The sequence below is a fragment of the Glycine soja genome, chromosome 20 (genome assembly GCF_004193775.1).
Source record: "Glycine soja cultivar W05 chromosome 20, ASM419377v2, whole genome shotgun sequence".
Classification (NCBI taxonomy): domain Eukaryota; kingdom Viridiplantae; phylum Streptophyta; class Magnoliopsida; order Fabales; family Fabaceae; genus Glycine; species Glycine soja.
In genome coordinates, this window is record NC_041021.1 from 43,964,114 (window position 1) to 43,981,747 (window position 17,634).

At 30.5% G+C, this 17,634-nt stretch overlaps 2 protein-coding genes across 8 annotated transcripts; both read right to left on the reverse strand.

Annotated features, from left to right (window-relative positions):
* Positions 1 to 1,258: 1,258 nt before the first annotated feature.
* On the reverse strand, positions 1,259 to 5,580 carry LOC114403259 (polyadenylate-binding protein 3-like). Its single transcript, XM_028366095.1, has 7 exons — positions 5,065 to 5,580; positions 3,658 to 4,436; positions 3,419 to 3,496; positions 3,232 to 3,321; positions 2,529 to 2,828; positions 2,222 to 2,443; positions 1,259 to 1,804 (listed from the first exon to the last, which is right to left on the reverse strand). The coding sequence occupies exons 1-7, from the start codon at positions 5,327 to 5,329 to the stop codon at positions 1,580 to 1,582; spliced, it is 1,959 nt and encodes a 652-aa protein (XP_028221896.1). The 5' UTR covers positions 5,330 to 5,580; the 3' UTR covers positions 1,259 to 1,579.
* A 4,431-nt stretch (positions 5,581 to 10,011) lies between these two features.
* Positions 10,012 to 16,709, reverse strand: LOC114402779. 7 transcript variants are annotated; one of them, XR_003664509.1, is made up of 10 exons: positions 16,473 to 16,708; positions 16,197 to 16,248; positions 15,321 to 15,394; positions 14,415 to 14,516; positions 13,466 to 13,609; positions 12,657 to 12,708; positions 11,567 to 11,640; positions 10,780 to 10,869; positions 10,401 to 10,488; positions 10,012 to 10,324 (listed from the first exon to the last, which is right to left on the reverse strand). XR_003664509.1 is itself a non-coding variant. In XM_028365452.1 (9 exons), the coding sequence occupies exons 1-9, from the start codon at positions 16,601 to 16,603 to the stop codon at positions 10,318 to 10,320; spliced, it is 726 nt and encodes a 241-aa protein (XP_028221253.1). In that variant the 5' UTR covers positions 16,604 to 16,709; the 3' UTR covers positions 10,012 to 10,317. The 7 variants fall into 7 exon arrangements, 3 of the variants coding, with proteins under 3 accessions (XP_028221253.1, XP_028221252.1, XP_028221251.1); XR_003664508.1 differs by having other exon boundaries at positions 10,012 to 10,330; XR_003664507.1 differs by having other exon boundaries at positions 10,401 to 10,493.
* Between the last annotated feature and the right edge of the window lie 925 nt (positions 16,710 to 17,634).

Here is a 17,634-nt window from a genome sequence, read left to right on the forward strand (position 1 = left end):
AAAAAAAACAAAAAAGAAATGCTCCAAAAAAACTTGAAATTTGTGTAATTGTGTTATTTAATTTTTATTTGTGGACTTGTGTTATTAACTTTAATATTTCAATTGTTATTTTGGATTTTGAAATATAAATGAATTTTTCTTAATCAAATAATGTTAGTTATATACTTATGTATAATGGATACATATATAATTTTAATTTTTTTAATATATACCGGACCAAACTGAACCAATTACTGACCTATCGATTAAATGATTGACCTACTGTCTCAATCGAATTAATGACCAGGCCGGATGTCATAACTTTGCCTAGAATATAAATATTTTTTGAGAAAAAGGTAAATTGTATAAAAGAATAAACCAACGATTTGAACCTATTTTTAAGATATGTTTCGAGTAAAAAAAACAAAAAAGAAATGCTCCAAAAAAACCTGAAATTTGTGTAATTGTGTTATTGAATTATTATTTGTGGACCTGTGTTATTAACTTTAATACTTCAATTGTTATTTTGGATTTTGAAATATAAATGAATTTTTCTTAATCAAATAATGTTAGTTATATACTTATGTATAATGGATACATATATAATTTTAACTTTTTTAATATATACTGGATCAAACTGAACCAATTACTGACCTATTGATTAGATGACTGATTTACTGTCTCAATCGAATTAAAGACCAGGCCGGATGTCATAACTTTGCCTAGAATATAAATATTTTTTGAGAAAAAGGTAAATATAAAAGTGCAAACGTTGAGTTAGGTAAAGCCCTTGCAAATATGCAATTTAATCCATAAAATAGCAATTTATATTGTTTTGGCATTTAAAAATACACGTTTATATAATTCAATTCGGACCAATGTCAACTTACTAATATATTTTTATGTGAGAACATTTACATTTACTAAATTGCCAGTTTCTAAATAATTTTATTCTTTAAAAGACCACACATAGCATCAAGCATTCAAGCTCTTTTAAAGTGGACAAAATTTTGTAGAGATTTACCACGTACCTTTAACTAGAATTTGGTTTTGCAATTAGGAAGATTGAGACTAACAGTCTGCATTACCAATGCAGAAAAGCTAATGGCACAGAACATGGACAAATAGTAATGTCAAGTCCAAATAAACTATTGCTAATATAATGAACCTGAATTGCATATGCAGTTCATTACCACAGGCGTCGAGAGCTCATCCACCTTTAGTTGGAATTTTCCAACCAAAAATTAGTGCACACAGAAAATAAATTAAGAAATTAAAAGAGAGAAAACCCATTTCAAATGTCTAATAAAATAAAATTGTTTCCAAGGCTAATAAACCAAATGTTCTACCACAAACTCAGTCTTAAACAAAATATAATCATAAGTCTGAAAATACTAAATGAAACTAGTAAAAAGTCTACCAAAACAAATCCTTGAATCCCTCCATATTATCTCAAATCAACAATCCCGCAAAAAAGAGAAAATGTGATCTTGAAAATCAAAATTCAGAAGACCCCAGAAAATACTAGCTCGTTAAGCCCCAAAAAAGCGGCTCACACATGACACGATGGAGCATATCTCTTCCTCTACCAGAGACTGTTTCATTCATTCAACGACATCGAGCCAAGCTGATCAACTTCAGAACCAGATGCAACCTCATGCAGGACCTGCATTGCCTCCGACACCTTTGTCTTCAGGTCCTCAGGAGATTCAATGAGATTGATTACTTCTGACTGGTCCATTTCCAGCAACATCCCTGTCACCTTTGCTGTATATTGGTTTGGTGCGAGTCGTTCCACAAGGGGATATAGATGTTCACCCAACATCTGTTAATTTGAACAATGTAAACCAAAGATTACTTCTCACACAATGATCATTATATAGTAAAATGTCACGATAATAACTATAAATTAAAAAATGTGGATACATTATTATACCATTATCCCTTCCAAGGCAAACATAAAATTAGTAAAATACAATTTAATCCTAAAAAATGTTCAACCCTCTCAATTTAGTCCCAGATTTAAATCATGGTGTGATTTGTCCATTAAACCTTCAAACTCATTTTATATCTGTCCCTACCAAAGATAGCAAAAAGAGTAACAGGGAAAGACTTTGTATAATTTGAGTACATTGCAATATAATTTAAAATAAGGAGTGAATTGTGAGAGAGGAAAACTCTCAAGATCAAAGTGAAACATAAGCAGTATGCATATGCATAAAAAGTATCAATTTATACCCACCATGCGCTGATTTTCTGGGGTAGCAGAGGCAAGAGCTGAGGCAAGTGTGGTAGACAATGCTCCAGGACGCTGATTATCATTAGGGGCTGCAGTGACTCCAGAACCATCAAAGGGCATAGGCATCATGGGACCCATAAGACCGTGAGGAACTAAAGATGGATCCATGCCATTTCGACCATTGGGCATGTATCTAAATCCTTGGTTGGAGTTACGATGTAGCATCTGCTTAAAAAGATTAAATTGTTTTCAATCATGACAAAATAATTAAGAGCAAGTATTTCAAACCTTAGACTTATGGAATAACTACCTGGTTCTGTTGCACCTGTTGGAAGTTTCCATTTCTACGAACACCCGTCCTCTGCCCAAGCTGACCCTGTCTCTGAAGGTGGTAAGGCATAATGAAATTGGGGGCGACACCAGGCCGCATTCCAGGCAAGATTTGCTGCTGGAAAGAAAATCCAGCAGGCTGTGGTGGCATAAAGCCAGGTGTGCCTTGACCATAATACAACTGTTGGGGGGCAAGTCTCGGTGCCCCTGGATGATATAAAGGAATACCAGCAGGCAGAGGTGCCATTCCACCAGGTGCTCGAATTTGAGCAAATTGAGCCTGCAAAAAAGTCAATTTGTTACACCACCAATCAAGTTTAAGGAAAAACTCCTCAACACAATTAAACAACCATATTTCTATGCTTGAAAATTTTAAAAATATTTTTTTTGGGGGGGCGGGAGATATAATATGCCAAAATTTTATCCACAATAGGTATGGCAAAGCAGCAAAACTCAAATAACCAAGAAAATCACCAAAAAAAATACATATAATGAAACATTATTAATATTTAATACTACAAATATAGCACATATATACATCATAAAGAACATATGAATATTTCAACAAATGCAAGTGAAGAAAATCCACTTAACTACAAGTGACATTTACTTAACAAGGAAGTATTCCGGATTTTAAACCATGTTGGAACAAATAACAATGAGATTTTAAAGAAAAGCATCACCTGTAGATGAGCCTTCCTCTCTTCTTTGCGCTGGGCCACAGCAACATATAGAGGCTTTCGTCCAATCAACTTGCCATTCATTTCATTCAACTGGACAAAAGATGATAAAAAAAGCTCAGACATTCAATAAGAAAAGGAAACAGGTAGTCAGTTATACCTTTTTAAACCAAAATAAATTATAACTTACAGCTTTACTTGCTTCCTCAGGAGTAGAAAAGGAAACAAAACCAGACCCCTTACTCCGTCCATTTGAATCAATCATCACCTAAAATATTCAATATATAACCATTCACTCAAATAATAATAATAAAATCAACAAGTAAAAAAGGCTAATTAGATGCATGAGGTACCACTCAACCAAAGATGTAGTTGCACTTGCCTGTGCACAATAGATAGAGACATACAATGTGAATACTTTCCACATACCTTGCAAGATGTTATAGTTCCAAACTCAGAAAATAGATCCTTCAACTTCTCATCACTGAAACTGTCATCAAGATTTTTCAGGTACAAATTAGCACCTTGTAATTTTTCATATCTACTGATTCTTTCCTGCTCAATTTTTGCTTTCAACTCGGCCTCTCTTTCTGCTTTCCTCTGAGCTCTCCCCACATATAAAACCCTGTCATTGTTAATAGTAGTTCCATTTAACCTCTCAACTGCAGCAGCTGCTGAATCCGGATTCTGGAAATTCACAAAACCAAAACATCTAGACTTCCCATTCACATCTTTCATAACTGTTGCACTGGTTATTGTACCATAGGGGCCAAATAGCTTCTTCAGGTCCTCATCAGTATATGTTTCAGACAAATTTTTCACATATACATTAGTGAACTTGGGTGATCCATTTGTCTGCTCCCTTTCCTGGCGCCGAATAAAGAGTCCAACGTAGACTTGTTTATCATTTATCAACATGCCGTTCAATCGTTTGATTGCATTCTGGGCAGCCTCTTCATTGTCAAACTGAACAAAACCATACCCTTTTGACTGGCCACTGCTGTCAAGAGCCACCTTACAAGAAAGTACAGTGCCAAAGGCAGCAAAAGTGTCATGCAATGCCTTGTTATCAATTGATGTATCCAGGTTCTTAATGAACACATTGCCATGTCCGCTTTTCCGAATGCTTGGATCACGTTGGGAAAACATAATTCGAATCGGTTTTCCATTCAGAGGAGTGAAGTTCAGAAGTTCCATGGCATTGGATGCTGTAATAAAATTACCAAAAGCAGTCATACAACAACAGGATCAAAAATGCAAATTAACAATAAAATAATAAACATATAACTTTTTTCTGCGCAATGACAGCATAGAGATTTCAGTTCAGGGAGGTCAAAACCTGCAAACTACCCAAACAGCCAACTCACATCAATATAACTATAAACAAGGAGCAAATTATTCACAAAATGTCCGAATCATATAAAAAAAGTCAGTTCAGGCCAATGAATTTTTTTTGTTAAGTGGACACTTAATGAAAAGTGTCCTGCTTCATATATTGGAACATATCTAAGTAACAAAATATCATAAATAAGGTTCAAAACATCATCCTCCGCCCAATACTTGCCTTTCTACCACTCAAACCCAAACATTAAAACAAAATTCACTGGAATATTGTTGATTCAAGTAGTATCAGTACAGTAAATCCATACTATCCCTATTTTGTTATTTCTTTTTTAAATGATTCTTCTCTCTTTTACAATAATAATGACAATGATGATAAAGATGATTCACTCTACACACAAAACACCGAATTAACGAGTAAAATGAAGGTCAAAAGAATTCACATCAATCTGCAAATTACATAAAAACCAAAAGCAAATTGAGAACAAAACCAACCGTCCTGAGCGTTGGCAAAGTTGACATAGGCATAACCAAGAGAGGATCGCTTGGTCTGATCCCTGCAAACCCTAATTGAAGCAATCTGAGCCACCTGGCTGAACAGATCATAAAGTTGCTCCTCATTTACATTCCCCTCGAGATCGCCCACGTACAGAGACGCATTCGCAAAGGGACCTCCGCCCAATGCGACTCCCGGAGCTATTACTGGAGTCGCCGCCGCCGCCACAGACTGAGCCATCGGTGAAGAAATCGCCGCCGCCATTTACTTTTCCTTTTTTTTAGGAAAAAAAACGAAAATTTGAGGGGGGGAAATAACTCGACACTGAGGACGAGAAAAGGGAGTAGCAGCAGCAGCAGTGATTTTCTCAGTAAATGAAAATCGAGGGGAAAATATAATCAAAACCTAGTTTTTATAATTTGGGCATATCATTCTTCTTTTGGGGGATTTGTTTTCTTCCCTTTTTTCGCCTCTGAAAATAGAGAAGTGAGGGAGAGAACAACATCGTTAGGGACGAAGAGTTGGCTTTTATACGTGCGTGCAACGTCACATCTCGGCTCTCGCTTCGTTTTGCATTGGAATCGTGGCGTTTCGGAATGATGACATGGCACCTTTTGCGTTTCTTTTTTTTTTTTTTTTAGGAGAAAAGATTACTATCACGTTAAATTTGCAAACTTAAATTAATTTTATAAAGTTAATTTTGATTAAAATTAATTTTAATGTGATATTATTTATTTTTGGATTATTTGTTTTAAAATCAAATGTCAAACACAAAAAAAAAATGTAAGAAATGCTTGAATTGTATTTAAAGAAATTTCACAAATTTATTTTGCAAAGGACAATTAGCCTTAGTTGGGTTAACAAACAGATAAGCTGAAACTTTTATAAAACTCGTGTGCTTATCTATTTTTATAGTTAAAATTATATAAATATAATTTTATAGTTTGTAAAAATAAATTAAATTTTAATTGTTAAAAAATTAATACCATATTAACGCGAAACAATAGTTTTGTCATTTAAACCTAACTTATATTATATCATCATTATCTCGTTACCAAAAAAAATAAAATTATATCATCATTATCTAATTTGTAATCCGATGAATATCAAATATTGAATAAAATTAAAATTTATCTCACTTTTATCCTATCATATTATTATCTTATATTTCTATTATATCATATATTCTGACCACAAAAATAAAAAACCTTAAGTAATATTAAGATTTATGAGTATTTGATAACAAAATATTTTATACGAGACTCGTTAGAAGAGTTTGTTGGTGTTAGTCTCGACTGTACTACTAACATATCTAGGTATTTTTAATTATATATTTAATTCATAATAAATAGTTCCTTATTGTTTTTATTTAATTTCCAATCATCATTATATGTCTTATAATCTTTTTATTTTATTTTATTGTTTTGAAAATATTTATTATATCTATTATCAATTGTATGAGGATTTTTTTCATCAATCAAGATCGTAGTTTAAGAATATTGAAATAAATCAATTAGTATAATGAATAAAAAAATGAATTATTATAGTTTATAAAATAGAAATAATTAGTCAACAATCAATTAATACAAAGTCAATAATTGGTTTTTTTTTCCATAAATACACCTTTTCGTTTTTTTTCAATCTGTAATTTAATTCATAATATATATTACTTGGGACTTTCTCTCTCTTTTTTTGTTTTTTTTAAATTTAAAATATTATAAAATATAAATATTATATTATATAATTTTTTTAATTGGTTTTAAAATTACTTATTTATTGAATTAAATTTTATAATTTTGTTTTTAATTTTTTTAAAGAAAATGATATTATTAAATATAATTATTTTTGTTTTATTATTTAATTTACTTAACATATTTTTTAGGTGAATATTTTTATTTAAAATCCGAATTTTCTTATATAATTATATTAATAAATATAATTAGTTTGTTTATGTCATTAGATTTAATTAAAAATGAGAAAAAATTTTGTTTAACAACTTATTTATAGAAAAAAATTATATTGCATTATCAATAAAATACTTAAAGAATTACACTTGACTAATGAAAAAACTTAAGATGCAAATATGTTAGGACAGTTGTTTCTGTTGAGTTGTCGATAAATTTCACATGTTTTTCCACTACTACCTTGGCGTCCTTTTTCTTCTTGGATAAGGATCCATTGATCTCATTTATATTCTTCCCACATTGGTTACATGGCAACAAAAAATAATTGTTAATAAAATATTTTTAAAGATATTTTCAATATATTTTTATTATCAAAACTAACTCATATTTAGTCGTTCTCGGTGTTTTTTGGGTATTTTAATTTTTTTTCTTTTTCATATATGCAGGTCATAAATAATAAAAATATTAATTTTTATCACTTAAGCAATAAATAACTGTTAAATAAATATTTTTAAAGATATTTTTAATAAATATTCTAAAAGATATTTTCAATATATTTTTATTTAAAGATATTTTCAATAAATATTTTAAAAGATATTTTTAATATAGCACTTACTACTCTTTCAAATTTTATATCTATTATATAAGATAGATGTATCAATTATTTTTTTACTGTGTTTTTTGTTTATTTTAATATTACTAACCAATTTTCTTATTTTTTAAATTAACTAACATAATAAAAATATATTAACAACACATAAATTTAACTATAAAAATACATACAAAGTAACTAAAAAATTGTATTATAATTTTATCCAATTTTTTTTATTTTTCTTTATCTGTATATTTTTATTTAAAAAATAAAAAAAATTATAAAATTTATTTTATTAAATAAGTAATTTTAAAAACAATTAAAAAAATTATATAATATAATATTTTAAATTAAAAAAAAAAGAAAAAGGAGAGAGAAAGTCTCAAGTAGTGTATATTAAAAATTAAATTGTAAAGTAGTGTAGGTTAAGAAAAAATAGGAGGGAGAAGATATATTTACGAAAAAAAACCAATAATTTTATCATATTAGTAAATACAATTAGCATACTAATAATCTGTCCTATTGTATTAGAATTTAGATGTGTTTCTTCGCCCTACCGCTTTTTTTTTCAACAAAAAACTATTAAATTGTCCTAAGTATTAATTACTAATTGCAGTTTAAGAATACTAAGACAATTCATTAAAAAAATATTAAGATAAAAATCAGTATTTATAAAATACTGGCAATTCAATTAATAATTTAGAAAATCAATTAATAAGACAAAATAATTTTTTATTTGTAGAAATTACACTCAAATAAGAAGAACTTAAGGAGTTTTTCAATAATTCATGCACATCTGGTCAACCAATTAACAAGACAAAAATTATATTTGACAATGAAAATTAAAAAATTATCTTATTAAATCATAAATATTAAAATAAAATTATTTATTAAAATAACTAAAAAATATAAAATTACATAAATATACATATTTATGTAATGTTTTTATACATTTTTTTAATTTGATTTTCTTGATAAAAATATACTTGTAATATTTATAATTTTAGTATTAAATTAATTTTAAACACATGTATCTTTTTATTTATAAAATATAAAAAAAAAATAAAAAATACATAAACTTATTATATATCATTGTCAATATCATATAATAAAAATATAAATATGATAAAACTGTATCATATGTAAAAAAAAGGTAAATAAAATGCTACCTTAAGTAAAAAAGATTTAAAAAATCTAATAAATATTCACGGACAAAAATAAAATAGATATATAAAATTTAGAAGCTAGATGTTAGTATTTTTTAAAAATACTACTTTAAGTATCATATTAAAAAATGTCAGAAATTATTAAAAAAAACTTATTTATTAAATAGTTAAACAAATTTTTTAGTTAATAAAAAAATTTAAAAACCAGCTGAAATGTGTTACCAAACACATAAATAATTAATAAGCAATTCTCAAGAAAACAATTAATTCTCATTTCCAAATACACCCATATAAATGAAATGTATCATAAAAAATATTTAATTACAAGGTAATTGAAATTAGATAACATATGTTTAATAAAGAACACAACTAAGCAAAAATGGTCTTGCCGTCTAATAACAAAAACAATTACCTCGTGAAAGACTGAAAGCTGTAAAAGATCAGGAATCAGGATTTTACATACATAACAGAAAACGACCCTTGGGCCTTACCTTCAAGTCACCTTTTTTCCTTGAAGTATTGGTATGGAGATGAATAACTCTTTAATGCAACTCTAACAAAATTAAAGTTTTCGCACAGGATCATCCACATTCAAGAATAGATACCTTACAATAGATATTGTTCTTTGCCTGAATGAAATCAAAATCAAACATAAACAATCCAAAGTAGGGATATGCTCCATTACCATCACGTTGTTCATATTCAGCAGTATAGTGGGTCATTGCAAACCTTTATCATTAAATTGATGGTGGGAGGAAGATTGAACTGGCAGAAAAAAATGAGAATGAGGAAGACCACGTGAAATGGAGGAAATTAGGGAATTGAAAAATTTTAGGGAACAATATTTATAGCTCCATAACATGGTACATAGTGATAGTATCAAGGACAGAGTTTGGTGATTTTATCTAAAAGAAACTTGCAAAAAAAAAAAAAAGTGATGAACGAAAACTTTTAACAACTCTATCTTGTGCAGTAATAAAAAACGTAGATCATTATAGCTCAACCGTGTCAAATGCTACCTGATACCTTCCCCGAGAAAGAAACACGATTGAGAGTAGAGGCAATTTTAGAAACGTGGTATCCGCAATTTTAGAACTTTAAAGGATTTGTCGGGACAAAAAACTACTACTAAGAAACCTATACAGACATCTCAATAAAGATTATTTCATACGGCATGCATAAGTTAGCACAATTACAACCTGAATCACTTTACGGTCAATCCAGATGGAAAAATTTCCTCTCCAGTTACTGGAATTTTCCAGTAGAAGAGAAAGCACCATGAAATGATAAAATTAAAGAAACGGTTATTCATGCAAGTAACAAATGAATAGATACTTATGATCTGAACATTTTCTCTGATTCGGAAGTTTAAACTTCATAATCAATTACAGTGGTAGTGCTATACAGAGGAAAAAATTGAGCATTTATAACACAAGAAAGTAGAAGAATTACTGCTTGGGGAACGACATCGTCCATCCACTAGCAGTGTTTGCAGAGATAACGATCTCCAAACTACATCTATTGCGCTAGTATGTTAATTTTGTCTTCTGGTGTTACAATATCTGCTCAGGGATTATCTAATCCCCTTTTTTATTTCCTGCAACTATCAAACAAAGTAAATGCGAGATCGTAAGCCTTATAGGCAATCCACTCACACATTTTCAAGAACATACCACTTGATCCTTTTACTGTTTTACATGCCTTTGATTCATGAACACCATTGCTATGTTGCCTCACCAGATATCCCCTTATATCTGTTTTCTGCCCTATTATAAAAAAAATTATTAAGGTTTCTAAGTAAACTATAAAAAGTAGAGAAAGATAGAGATTATGCAGCGAAAGGTTGGATGACCTTCATTCCTCTGTTATCTGCTAAACCTTATAATGGTTAAGTAACCAGTGATAAGTGATAAGAGTCTCAGTAAGACAGAATACTAACTTCTTAACAGTTAAATGACTCTGCCACCCCAAAAATATGTTACTTCATGTCTGTTCCAGTCCCAATACAAATGTTCAAAAATAAAAAGAAAAGAGTGCTATATGCTTGCTTGCCTGTCTCCATGATGCACTAAAACAAGGTAAGCAGGATCTTCACGAGATATCTGGAACAGCTGCCATGTAATGTAGAAGCAAGTAGTAATGCTGAAAATTTTGAAAAGTAAATAACCACAAAAAAATGAGAAGTTAGAATTGTTAGAACCTAGTGAAGCATGCACCATATGGTAAATGGTTAAAGGGATAAGCCCATAAGTAACATCAAGAAAATATTCTTTTAAAAAAGGCTTAAACAACCTTTTAGTCTCCATAATATTACACTTTTTTCAGTTTTAGTCACTAGAAACAATATTGTCAGCTTTGCATTGAATAAGGATAGGGACCAAAACTAAATAAAAAAAATAGGGAGCAAAGCTGACAATATTTTTTCTAGTGATTAAAACTGAAAAAAGTGTAATATTGTTAGCCACGCCAGCATTGAATAAGGATAGGGACCAAAACTAAATAAAAAAAAAATTAATAGGGATCAATACCGACAATAATCTTTTCTAGGGATTAAAACCAAAAGAGGTATATATTATGGGGACTAAAAAGTCAATGAAGCCTTTAAAAAATTGTTTATTTAGTCTCGCTTACCATCATATAATTGTCTTATTCAATACTTGCCAAATTGAAAAAAATTTGATATCCAGATCAATGAATAGTTGAAAATTAAACAGTTGCTCATTGGAAATTGGAATGTCATAAAACTAAAATTAGTTAAAATGCTTGATAAAGGTGTTTTCTAATGATAACTAGTTTTAATCACCAACAAATAAGCAAAATAAAAATTGTGGCAACAAACCTGCCAAAACATATCAAGAGAATTATCCAAAAGATTGCAGAAATCCAACTAGATTCTTTGTAGGCAACCCAGACCTGATATTGTATGAATAGTTAGGAATAGGATATTTAAATTGAGACAAAACAAGTGTACTGAAATTAAACTTCAGCATTACAGAATTGAACATAAACCTTACATACACTTATATTTAGACTTTGATTATTTCAACATTGTCTAGTGGTCAGTAATCAAATAGGTCATTGTCACAACTATTGACAAATGACAATGAAAAACTACTATTCCTTAAATTATTAATTTTATTTTTGCTATAACTCCTGAATGCACTTGGTAGTGCATATTACACAAATACTGTTATAGATGGTTGGCTTCTCTGAGCAAACTAAAGTCATTACATGATCTATAAATTCTTGTATGAATTTACCAGGTTTCCATTTTGCTTGATTAAAGAGTTCCTTTTCCAGGTTTACACAGCATCGTCAGTCAGTGACAAAAGTCACAGACTAGACAATCTCATAATCCACCGTCACTATCTCCCCTAAACCCTTACATTACTCAACCTTAATCTTTTTAACCACTTGATTTTACTATGTCCATGAAAATTATTTATTTTCTTTTTCTATTTTTTTTTACATATCTTGTTATGAGCTAGGACCAGATGAGAACATTGAAATGACTTCTTTAACATGTTTAAAGAGGTAAATGTGCTGATATATTTTAATCACAATTAAGTTCAAAATTAAGTTTTAACTCAGGTAGGAAGTTTCTTGAGAGTCTCCTGATGGCATCCCTAGCTAGGCAGAATCATTGGTTCCTTTACTGAAACATCTAATTTAGGATTTCAATACTTGTTATACTCTACTAAAACTCATACAATCACACCCAATTCACAATGGTGACCAAAAGCAGGAAGGTGGCCCTCATTCAAACATTGTTTAAGATAAAAAGGAGGAGGAAACACATTTTTCTTAGAAGCTGAGACAGAGGTCTAACATAGGCAGTTCATCTCTTTGATAGAAAACATGTTTTAGAGCTGAAACAAACTTATATTTTGTATGATTTAGAGCTGATAAGATGAAAAAATGTAACATACTGCTAGAGCCACAACGTTGAAGTAGAAGTCAACTAATGTTGCTGCCAACCACCTGCAAACATTTTGGAGCTTATGACATTCACTTAAAAGAAAAATAACTGGGACAAGCTGAAACTTTGGAGAAAATTTTCTCACATGAGGATGAGCATGCAAATGCCAAGTTGTAAATACATATCATGACAGAAAGTACATGGTTTGGTCTTGGTGAATATTTAATTAGGAAAGATTGAAACTTTCAAAATTGATGAGGTCCATACTGCATTCTTTGCATAAGCGTTCAAATGTTTACCAACAGGTAGAATGCCTATAACATGATCAAGTAATTTATTGGTGCTTTATTATCTGTATTTGGATTTTGCTGAGATCAAGTTAATATTGACGGCTGTGCCTTTGGCACCAAAGTCAAACAATGAAGATTGCCACCATTTATCCACACATCAGGAAAATTTATCCTCAGCCTCTTCAAAAACTGGTTTTCTAATGCCCAAGAAGGTTCATGTTGCATGATGATGAACTTTCACTAAAATTGAAGAAATTACATCACAATGAATGAAAAAATTTACCAAAACAAGAATTAAGGCATAGACAACATGTTGAAAATAGAATAATTCAGTCAAGTATACAGAAGTAGCACAAAGAAAGTGGTAATGACGTTATATAACTTTTCCTAATTAAACAAGAAAAACAAAAGGGAAAGGAATGTTCCATCTCACATTGAGCTTATACAGGAAGGTTCAATCATTCTTATGTTGACAACAAGGATAATAACGTCAAATAATGCTAAAAATAAAAAAGTATGAAGCACTTACGGAGTTATAAGCTCTATACGGAAAGGAGAACCATCGGTGATAAGAGTGTACACCAAAGTTCCAAGCATGACAACACCCAAAATGCTGAAAATTATTCTTAGAGTCACGATAGATGAATGCTTTCTTTGAGGTGCTGTGCCGTTCCTATGTAAAATCAGAACTGATAATGAAAGTCTAAAGATTATATATAAAATCACACAGCAAAGTAGACCGTGAAATAGGATTCTATACATATCATCCAGCTTCTTTTATTCACATATATATATTGAAGTATTCAACACAGCAGGAATTACACTTTACATGGCATGTATATGCAGTAATTTATAACACAAAATTTAGCAACAAGAAGAAAAAAACCTGTATCATTTTTTGACTTCTCAAACTGTCAATCAAACTCAAGAAATCTAGGTGGCACTTGGTTTGAGTGTTTTCTGTTTTCATTTTCAAAGAAAACAGAAAATAAGAGTGAAAATACGTTTGCTTAAAATTTAGAAAACATTTTCTCTGAAAATATTTTCAAAAACATGCCTAAAACTGAAAACAACAAATCAACATTTTCAGCCTTTTTTGAAGAAGTTAAAATGCGGTGACACCTTAGAGTGCTGTCTTCTCTGTACATGTTTTCTAAATCTTGAAAATTTGAAAATGAAAATTATTTTCAGAAAATGAAAACAGAAAATGAACACTCAAACCAAGTGCATCTCTAACTATTCTTATACTGAGTAAAGGAAGAAAATCAATATATTTACTTCAGAATCAACATCAAGAAAAATGGTCAATCTCAATAATATCTAATGAAATAGAATATTTATTTAGAAGCATAAGCTGGATGGCAACTAGAGTCTAGACTGACACCATTATCCATGGATCAAGAAAACATATTAAATTTTAAAAGGAATGGAAAATGTTGAGAAAACTTTACTATATAGTAGTGCTTCTGTAGACATACTTATTTGGATTCCGCAATAGAACATAATACATAGGATCCTGTGAAGATTCTTGAGATGACAGCTTCAGAAATTGCACAACAATATAGGCAGATGTAGTGATGCTGAAACAATTAAAAAACATACCAAAAAAATGGTGAAAATAAATTAGCACTTCCGAGATTCCTTTAAATCATCGTAAAAGAAACAACTCAGAAACTCATGATCAATCTGAGCTTTTATACATAGGAACATTTTACATTTTGAAAGAAATATGAAATCAGAGTATTGCTGCCAGCTTTCTCCATAGGTGCAACAATTGACAGGAAAACAGAAAAGAAACATTGAATCTGGTAGACATGTTATTAACAGAGACAAAAGTACATAATTCTTCTCTCATCAATAACTAATTTAAGTAAGAAATATGAAAAGATAACTACAATGTGACTTTCTATCAGTATATCACATACAAATAACTAATGTTTACATGAATCCTGAGAAAAAGTTATGATGCATTACATAAATTCATTTCAAAGATGAAGCATATAGCATTATCAGATCCATGAACCACTTGACTGTTCCATGTACAAGCATATAGCACTGAGAGCAACTATATTTTAAATTAAACATAAGAAACCATAACCTTTGATATCCACTTGTACTGTGCTAAGCACATTTGTATAACATTGAGAGCTATATTTAAATCAAAAATAAGAAACCATGACACCTGGTTGGATTTTCATTTTATGTGACAATTGTAGCAGAAAATGGTAATATTATTTGGGAAGTGTCATAGAAAAAGTAGAGACATCTTGTCAAAAAGTTTCTGTTCGTAGCTCAGATAATATAGTCTTCATGCTAAAACTAGCCTTAGTTAAGCAATATTACACATTATTCTTCAATTAAAATAACATCACAGAAAATGATACCTTCCAAGGCAGACAAGCAAAACAATCCACAGAATTGAGCTGATTAAGTTTGATTCCTTGTAAGCAATCCAGACCTGATGATAGACAATGTATGTTAGAGCTTATGAAACTTTGCTTGTCAAGTGATTTTGACATATTATCAATTATGCAACGTTCCAATAAGATTTACTCATGTATTAAATGATAATGATTTTGAGTCCATATTTGGTTCACCTTATTTTGGAGAAACAATTACAGATTTTTGTCAGCTCGATTAGACACTTTGAAAAATAACTGATTATTTCTCCAAAAACAACCCCAACCAAGCATGCACTAAATTTGAAAATTGTGAGTGAGTTGTTTGAAAGATAAGTGACATAGCATATCGCAAAAATAAGTAGGAAATACAGGTCTATTCAACTTGACTTATATTCCAATGAAAAATTATAAGGACACATAGCATAAGTGATGAGTTTGTAGTAGAAAGCTGCACCAAACTTTCAGAGGAAGTTGTACAAATTGAAATTTCGCATCAGTACAAATTTTACAATTAAAACCAAAAATGAAATGACAAGTTTATTTCTCAATCCAAGACACAGCACAAAATCAGCCTGCTGACTCAATCCTGCAAAGCACATATATTTTAAATCAGAATTTAACTTTTGTTTCCAAAAGTTCATCACTAATCATGCCCCTTTCTGTACTTTAAGCTGATTTTGGCACATTAGCATCGCTAAATATCTTTGTTTATTCTGTCAACACAGTACTCACTTTAGCAATGGATAGATTCCTCATAAAAAGAAACACTGAGTTTCAATTAAAATTAAAAAAGTGGTATGTGCTGTGTCTATCTAAAATACTGAAGAAAATAACGAAGTCAAGAAGTCGTTGACTTACCGCCAAAGCTACAACGTTGATATAAAAATCAATCAAAGTTGCTGCCATCCACCTGAATCAAACAAAATTGAGGGACAAAATTTATTCCATAGAGAGAGGAAGTGGTAAACCAAAAAATAGGAAATCGACTAATTCTACGATCGCTCTATTCTATTATTTTTTTAATAAAAAAAAAACTGTTAATTCAGCAAAGAAAACAGAGTAAAAAAAAATAAAAATCCCACGCAATCATGCATTGAGATTCCATGTAGTAAGAGATAGAGAGATGTTACTTACGGTGTGAGAAGTTCTTTGCGAAACGGAAGACCATCGGTGAAGACAGTGTAAAGAACGATAGCAAGCATAAGAAGTCCCAAAACAGTGAAGAGAGTTCTCAAACCAATTGCCAATGAAATCTTCGCCGCCATCGAGAATGAGAGTGACAATGGCAAATAGCAGTGAAGAAAATTACGAAAGATGCTGATGCGAGGGAACCACGATGTTTCTTTGTGGTTTATATGTGACCTGCGTGTATAAGTTGAACTTGGCTGTGGATAAGGTACGCTGTTGTCACTTCATTATGACATGAATAATTTTTAAGTTAAAAAAATGTAATGAAAAATGTCTTTATTGTTAATATTAAAATAATTTTTTTAAAAAAAGTTTTAAAAAAATAAACTAAATTAATTTCAAATATGTAATATAAAAAATAAAATACAAATGATGAAATAAAAAATAAAGTAGCATTGCCAAAATCAACTGAAATCAGATAGATGCAGGAATTCCTTTGGTCATGAAGCTTCTCTGTCGTCAGTAGTAGTATATTCACTTTATTGCTTTAGGGAATGTCAACTCAAGCGAGATTAAGATTTCATGTTAGTCACACTTTTCTTTCTTTATGAGAGTAAACCTTACTAAGGTACTAGAGAAATGTTTATGAGTTAAGCTATGAAATAAGGAAAGCACCAGACCACACAACTAGTGCATATAACATCAGTCAAGTAGCAACATACTAAACACCTTACAAGTGGCACGTGTGAAGACCGAAGACTTGAGGGTCGGAAAATATTTGGCTATTTACTAGTACTAAGGTGAGTAAAGATGTGCTGCTTTCTATAAATGTTCAGAAATCTGCATATAGATAGGACACAATATCAAAAGTTGGTAATTTGGTATGTTATAACTGCGGATTACCGAAATTTTGATCCCACAGCTAAGACAAGTAGAACAATGAGTATCATTACTAAAATAAGTATATTGATTGTTACTCTGAGTTTCCTATTGTATAACAAAATTGGGTAATCCAAGAGTTGGTATAACAATTCTTCATTTAAGTACCCCCAATCAATTAATTTATTTCCCTCACACTATGAGCAAATCCAAGAGTTGGTATAACAAAATCCCTTTAAATGAAGGCCACGCAACCAATACAACAAGTGCAAAACCCTAAAATGAGAAT

What these genes read in the sequence shown, in the direction of transcription:
- LOC114403259 (XM_028366095.1), bottom strand. Translation starts at nt 5,329, where the DNA reads ATGGCGGCGGCGATTTCTTCACCGATGGCTCAGTCTGTGGCGGCGGCG. An exon ending in CTTTGCCAACGCTCAGGACG is followed by an intron (nt 4,437 to 5,064) that starts GTTGGTTTTGTT and finishes ATTTTATTACAG; the next exon opens with CATCCAATGCCATGGAACTT. An exon ending in CCCCAGAAAATCAGCGCATG is followed by an intron (nt 1,805 to 2,221) that starts GTGGGTATAAAT and finishes TCAAATTAACAG; the next exon opens with ATGTTGGGTGAACATCTATA.
- LOC114402779 (XM_028365450.1), bottom strand. Translation starts at nt 16,603, where the DNA reads ATGGCGGCGAAGATTTCATTGGCAATTGGTTTGAGAACTCTCTTCACT. An exon ending in CTCTTGATATGTTTTGGCAG is followed by an intron (nt 10,870 to 11,566) that starts GTTTGTTGCCAC and finishes CAAAATTTTCAG; the next exon opens with CATTACTACTTGCTTCTACA. An exon ending in TTAGTGCATCATGGAGACAG is followed by an intron (nt 10,494 to 10,779) that starts GCAAGCAAGCAT and finishes TTTTTATAATAG; the next exon opens with GGCAGAAAACAGATATAAGG.